Below are 6,877 nucleotides of genomic sequence, written 5' to 3' on the forward strand. Positions count from 1 at the left end.
GCCCGCCAACACGCCCGGCTAATTTTTTCTATTTTTAGTAGAGACGGGGTTTCACCGTGTTAGCCAGGATGGTCTGGATCTCCTGACCTCATGATCCGCCCGCCTCGGCCTCCCAAAGTGCTGGGATTACAGGCTTGAGCCACCGCGCCCGGCTTTCCTTTTGTTTTCTTCCTTAAAGAACATAATTACAGGTTCTGTGATCTATTCAGTGCCTTTTCCTCTCTCTGCCCAGATTTTTCCATGACTAGACAATTATTTTGATGGCTAAATCGCTTTCAATGCAATCATCACAAATTCTATGGCAGAATGCTGATTAAAGCAATTACTAAAGGTCTACTTATAAATTTCCTAACTCCTGCTTAGGATCAGAAAGAACATCTCTGAATCAAAACCCCAGAAAATTGTCAGCTTTACTATTCTCCTTAATAGCACAGCAAAATGACATTACAATTAATGTCTCTGGTCAGGATGCTTTGGGAACAGGGTATCCTGTAACTTGAGTTTTCTAGCTGACTAAGTAGAAGTCAGGAAACATATCTCAAGCCTTGCTTAAAAACTTTCCACAAAGCATGGGCCCTCAATAAACAAACAGAAGGAAAAAAAATTAGTCCAAAAAGTAACACATAAATGAAAAGTTTAACTGTTTTCATGGAAAAGAAATAGAGTTCCATTCAACTCCTATTTTAAGTAAAAAGACGCCACAAAACTCTACTAAGTACATAAAACCAATGACAAAATGTACTTTAATTTAGTATTATGGTTATTTAAGGAAGATAATCTGGTAATAGAGAAGAAATTGAATTATAAAGAAATATGGAAACTAAGGGAAATAAAGACACACTAAGAAAAATGACCCCAAAACACTGGTTTTCCTAGTTTAACCAAATCAGCTCTTGTCCTTTTAGGACTCTGCCAATAAAGACATGTTGCATTTTTATAACCATTAGCAAACATAAGGATTCCACTTCTTGGCATTTACACCAAGGACTAAATAAAATTTATCAAGAATCAAAAGCTCTTTACCTCTGACAAAAGAAAGTGAATGAAAGTACAGAGAATCTTCAAGCCATCTCCCATAAGCTTTTTTCAATAAATTATTGACATTAAGCTTATTTACCTGTGTTCTCCTGCCTCCCTTAAGTGTACACCCAACCTAAAACTCATAGGCATATGAGCATGTGATGAGGTCCACTTGGATTTATGTAAGTCAGCCCACTGCAGGACACAATGTAAGCATCAAGTCTCCTACGGCTTTGCACCTTATTCAATCAAAATCAAGCACAGCACATTCAAGGTCATTGGTCTGAGGACTTCAAGCACCTCAACTCCCCACATAGCTAATGCCTCAGGTCACTCTGCCAGCAAAAAACCATCTGCTGCTCCCCAGTTGTGTCCCCTCTGGTGAAATATGACTTGGCTGCTATAGAGTCAGAGACCCACACAGTTCTGGGAGCCACTTCGGGTCACCTGCCTTCCCTTAGTACCAGCCTTGCCTGTCGAGTGGGGCTAAGAACACGCTAAGAACATGCACAGCCAAGCGCATAGGTGGGGGGGGCGGGGTGGGGGGTGGGGTGTCATCCAAAGCTGCTGGGTTCGAGTCTTGGCCTCATTGCTGGCTGACATATTACTCACTTGGTGTTTCCTTGTCTGAAAATCACACCAACCTCATAAGGAAGGGAATGCCTGCAAACTGCTTACAGCAGTGCCTAAGGCCCGTGGCTCACTTAATAAACGGCAGCTTTTACTGCCACCACCACAGAGCCACATTATTATTTAAATGAAAACATAAAAAACCACTTTTCAAATTAGCAAATATTTTTTTTTTAATTTCCAAGTAATCTGGGTAGGCCCTTCACCACTTCTTCCTACATTTAGTCCCTTTGCTAATCCACAGCCAACAAAGGTGGGCAGAGAAGGGAAAGGCCAACTCAAACAACCAGGACCCCTGTGAAGCCACAGTGGTGCATCTGGTGGGAAAAGGGTCCGGGATGCCGGGCTCCTGGCCGCCTGCCTGATTCCCTAGTGGCAGATGGCTGATGGGAATAGAGAAGCTCCAAGGAGCAGAGGATGCTGACTGACGCTAGGCATCTCTGAGCAGCCCCTGGCACTCCCTGTGTACAGAGCTCTCCAACCCTGCGGCCAGCACAAACCCTAGGAAGATCCAGGAGCTCCTTGTCCTTCCTCCTGCTTCTCAGCTGAGTGTCCTCGGACAAGTTACACGAATCCTTCAAGTGTAAAATGTGGACATGAATAGCACCTACCTCCAAGGACTGTGGGGAGGGTGACATGAGGAGCCTCTAAAGTGTTCTCTGCACAGTGTATGGCACTGAAAAAGTACTTGGGAAATGGGAGCCTTGGTTTGACGTTACGATTATTCTTCATACTCCACCACAATCCAAATGAATGATGTATAACTGTGAATCACTGTGGCACAAATGGCTGATAATTTAGGAGGACTCAGACCTTCGGGTGGGTGGTGAGGGTGAAGGAGGCACTGGAACACACTCTGTCTTCTTCCCTGCAGCCTGCCTCTTTCCCCGCTCTGTCCCTCTCATGAGCACATGCTAACTCAGGCCCCTGCCACTCTTGGCCACGAGTCAGCTGCTCAGGAGACGGGGGAGGAAGTTCTATCCTTTCCTCGTGTCCCTCCGGATAGTTGTGACTACGTGGGGTTGCCCTTGAGAAGTGAACTTGGAGAAAGAAGGAAAGGATTCAAAGAGGAAAGAAGATGCCTTCACGGGCTGCTGGGGGATCTCTTCTGGGCTCTTGGGGTTAGGCTGCTTCTTAAAACTCATGTTTGTCAGAACAAAGGATCAAAGTCATCAGTGGACCATGAGAACCATTACAGTGTTGGGATGCTAATGCTGGCTGGGGGCTACTAAGTTGCAGAATCCACACTTCAGTGCTGAACACAAGACCTATTACACAGTTATTAAGGTTGGCTTTCTGGGATGGCTATCACAATTTCTGTCCTGATTTACATTTTACAACGCAGCAAGACAGAAACATCTCCCAGCCTCTAAGCAACTAGATGGGCTAAAAACCCCACCTGGGAGAAACCAGGACCCTCCATTCCAGGTGCCCCTGTCCTGGAGCTGCCCAATGACCCCAGGGGCTGGCGGGACCCAACTTAAAAGTGCTAAGTCATGCTGACGATGACCACGGAACAGCCTCAAGGCCAGACCTACCTTGGGAACAAGGTACTGCTGATCGGTGCAGGCCAGGACGTAGGCCTCAGCCCGGCCCAGCTCACTCTGGGGGAAATGGGCATTCATCTCGTCTCCATCAAAGTCGGCATTATAGGCCTTGCAGTTGGCATAGTGGAGCCGCAGCACTTTCTCTTCAGGCAGGATGCGGGCACGGTGGGCCTGGATGGAGGGTCTGTGCAGGGTGGGCTGTCGGTTCAGTAGCAGAATGTCCCCATTCTTCACATGCCGGCACACCTGGGAACAGAGTGGACAGGTGGGTGATCAGTGCAAATGTCAGTATCACCACGGCTCTTTCCAAGTGCTCACCTCAACTTGACCAAGGTGTGGCTTCTGTCTCACGTTCTAGTCAACTAAATGCAAGGGGAATTTTTCATCTAGAGCAAAACCCTGGAAATCTCTGAGAAATACATCCTAGGCCCTTCTGGTCCTGGCCCTTTACAACCCTGATCCTGGCTCTAGGCTCAGAAGTATAAGGAACAAATAAGACCACAGGTCTTTGTCTTCTTCAGAAATGCATAGGCCTCCCGGGTTCCTGGATTCCTCTGAAAACTAATCCAAAGAAAGAAATGGATACAACTCCTGAAGACATAACCATAACAAAATGAAGACATAACCATAAAACCACTGGGTTTGAAAGGCATTGGCAGACTCTCGAATCCCCCCCCACCAAATGATCACATGTGAGTATATTATTCTAAACAGAAATTCTATATTTCACAAAAATTTTGCCCAGCTTCATATAGCAGAGCCAGAAGAGGGTTCTTAGTTAGTTCAATGCCCTCAGAGAACACTTTATTGCACTTCAAAAATTAAGAGCTGTAAATTGTCATAGTCTTTTGGGAACAGAGTTTGAAAATAGCTATTACAACACTTAAAACACATTTCCTGTTGGCTCTTCAAGAAAAAAAAAAGCACCCACACAAGGTTAGATGACTATGTATGTTTGTGTAGCAGCATTTAGAGGCAAAGACTAGAAATAACCTGACTGCCCCATAGAAGGGGCAATAGTATATCCACACTATGGAATATTATGCAGTGATGAACAAGGATAAGGTAAATGTATAGAAGGCCTGAAGTGATGGCAATAATGTATTACAGCAAAGAAAAAAAAACCCAGGTGGCATGTGACATGATGAAAAAAAAAATTTAAAAACCAACCCAGCTTCTGCATGTCCGTGTGTGTGTGTGTGTGTGTGTGTGTGTGTGTGTGTGTGTCTATGGGAAAGGGGTGGTTGGATCCTCACTAGGCTGTATATTTTTCTGAGACAGCGTCTCTCTCTGTTGCCAGGCTGGAGTATAGTGGTACAATCATGGCTCACTGCAGCTTCAACCTCCTAGCCTCAAACGATCTTCCCGCCTTGGCCTCCCAAAGTGCTGGAATTACAGGCATGAGTCACCACACTCATCTACTTTCCTACATCTTAGCATTGTTCTTCCTATAATGAACATGTGATGCTTCTGTAAATTTTAAAAAAGATCTTCACTTATTTTTAAAGAAAGAAATATTGAACAAGTGCTATGCTCACTGTGAGAGGGAAAACAGAAAATACAATTTTAAAGATAAGAATTTAAAAATCACAAGTAATTGTACCCCTCTAAGATGACCACTGCTCATACTTGTCCCCCCTTATAAATATCTGGCTGGTCATGTCCTTCTGACAGACATCTCTCTCACAAAGCTGACTCTCCCGTACCACCTATTAAGACCCTTACCATCCTTATCTTTAATTATATTAACTACTGGGCCTCCTAAACACTGAACGTCAAGTGACACCTTAAAAGACAAATGCATGAAGGTAACTGCCACCCCATGCATTCTGAAGGGCTCCTCTAGTACAAAGGAATTATGAAGACTTAGTGAAATCTCTGCCACCCCAAATCTCCTCTAAATCACAACAGATAGCAGGTAGGAGAAAACAACAAATTATTGGAAGTCTAGTTTCTTCTTATGTTGCCCACATTTATGAAACTGCGTTAGAAAGTTCATTAAAGAGAGAGGCTAGAAGTAATTAAGAGATACTCCCCAAAACTCTCTCCCTCATTCCTGTTCAGTGAGGTTAAAAGTTCTCTCTCTCTAGCTCAGAGAAGCAGGGAGCAAAACCCTCAAATGCTACAAAGCAATCCTAAAAGTACCTAGCCTGGAGTCCGTCTTTTTGCTCCCGAAGGAATTCAAACCTTCCCCTCCCCATTGCCAAGTCCCATGTTTCCAAGGAGACCTAAACTCAGGGTTCCCATGAGCATCTGCCCAGGGCGCTGGCCACTGTCTGACTGCGTCATATAAGCTGAGGTCTTCTTTCTTTAGCCTCTCAAGGGAGAAACTGCCTACACCTGTGGCCCAAGCCCAAAAAGCCAGGCTGGGCCTAGGATTTGAGTCTTGAAAATTTGAGACATCCTCCAGCGTAAGCAAACTCGCCACAGCTGGGAAGGTACACAGGCCAGTCTGGTAGGCACTGGCCAATCCAAACAGAAGCCCTGGAGCATAGGGTATTCCCCTTGCCAACCCAAACCCGAGGCCCTTCCTTTCTCTTGTCTCTAAATAAATACTGCAGTGAAAATTAGCGTGCCCGAGGGTCAGAATTTTCAGAGGCAGGCTTGGAGCCAAAGGCCTGCTTCTGGCAGGATGCTGAGCAGGGGAATGAGCCTTGGCTCTCTGGGCCATTCCCTCTTTTATTTACAAGGCCCAGGGGATGGGGCAGAGCTTTCATACTTCACAGGGGAAATGAGTCCTTTTGGCCTTTCCTCTCCTCACCTAGCCTGTGGTTCCTCCTCGGACGAGACCTCAGTGTTTCCTTCCCAATCAACCTCACACAGCCCCTTCAGCCTTGCCCTGACCCATATGCAACACATTAACCAAAGTCTTCAAAAATTACAGGCCAGGAGCAGTGGCTCCTGCCTGTAATCCCAGAACTTCGGGAGGCTGAGGAGGGCAGATCTCTTGAGCCTAGGAGTTGGAAACCAGCCTTGGCAACATGGTGAAACCCCATGTCTACAGAAAATACACAAACTAGCCACACTTGTGGTCCCAGCTACTCAGGAGGCTGAGTCAGAGGATCACCTGAGCCCAGGAGGTGGAGGCTGAAGTAAGCTGTGATTGTAGCACTGCACTTTAGCCTGGGAGACAGAGTGAGAATTTGTCTCAAGAAAAAAAAAAAAAAAGAAAAAAAAATCACAGGTTTTGAGGATAGCAGACTACAGTCCTCAGGCTGGCCACCTGGTTCTATAAATAAAGTTTTATTGGAACACAGCCATGCCTATTTGTTTGTGTACTACCTGTGGCTGCTTTAGTATTAGGCGGCAGAGCTGAGCAGCTACAGCAGAGCCTGCATGGCCCAGGACCACAGAAATATTTACTATCTGACCCCAGAGGAATGAGGGCTCGCTAAGGCCTGAGAGAGCAGCAAGAGTTCGCTGCCTTCAGTCCCCTCTTTAGCCCTGAGGCTGGCCCCAGCACCTGGCTCACAGTTGCTTCCTGATGACCCCAAACTCTCCCTGCCCACTTGCCCTGCACATTCCCCTCAAACTTGTTTCTTCTTGGGCATTATGTGCTTAAAGTCACTGTCCGTCACTGCTGTTCCCTATGGTGTCTATCACACCCCTCCGCAACAGCAATACATTTATATGCTCACTTCCTAGTGGTTCCCCCACCATGCTGTCAACTCCAGGGTGGC

General features: G+C 46.0%; 1 protein-coding gene across 1 annotated transcript in view; it reads right to left on the reverse strand.

The window, feature by feature from the left end:
• Window positions 1–6,877, reverse strand: part of LOC116464701 (DNA-directed RNA polymerase I subunit RPA1-like) — a 10,339-nt gene that overhangs the window by 2,050 nt on the left and 1,412 nt on the right. The window contains exon 2 of the mRNA XM_032147961.2: window positions 3,189–3,443. Coding sequence (XP_032003852.1) covers window positions 3,189–3,443 — 255 coding nt within the window. The remainder of the gene's footprint in view (window positions 1–3,188; window positions 3,444–6,877) is intronic.

This window comes from Hylobates moloch, unplaced genomic scaffold, assembly GCF_009828535.3.
Source record: "Hylobates moloch isolate HMO894 unplaced genomic scaffold, HMol_V3 SCAFFOLD_1329, whole genome shotgun sequence".
Lineage (NCBI taxonomy): Eukaryota > Metazoa > Chordata > Mammalia > Primates > Hylobatidae > Hylobates > Hylobates moloch.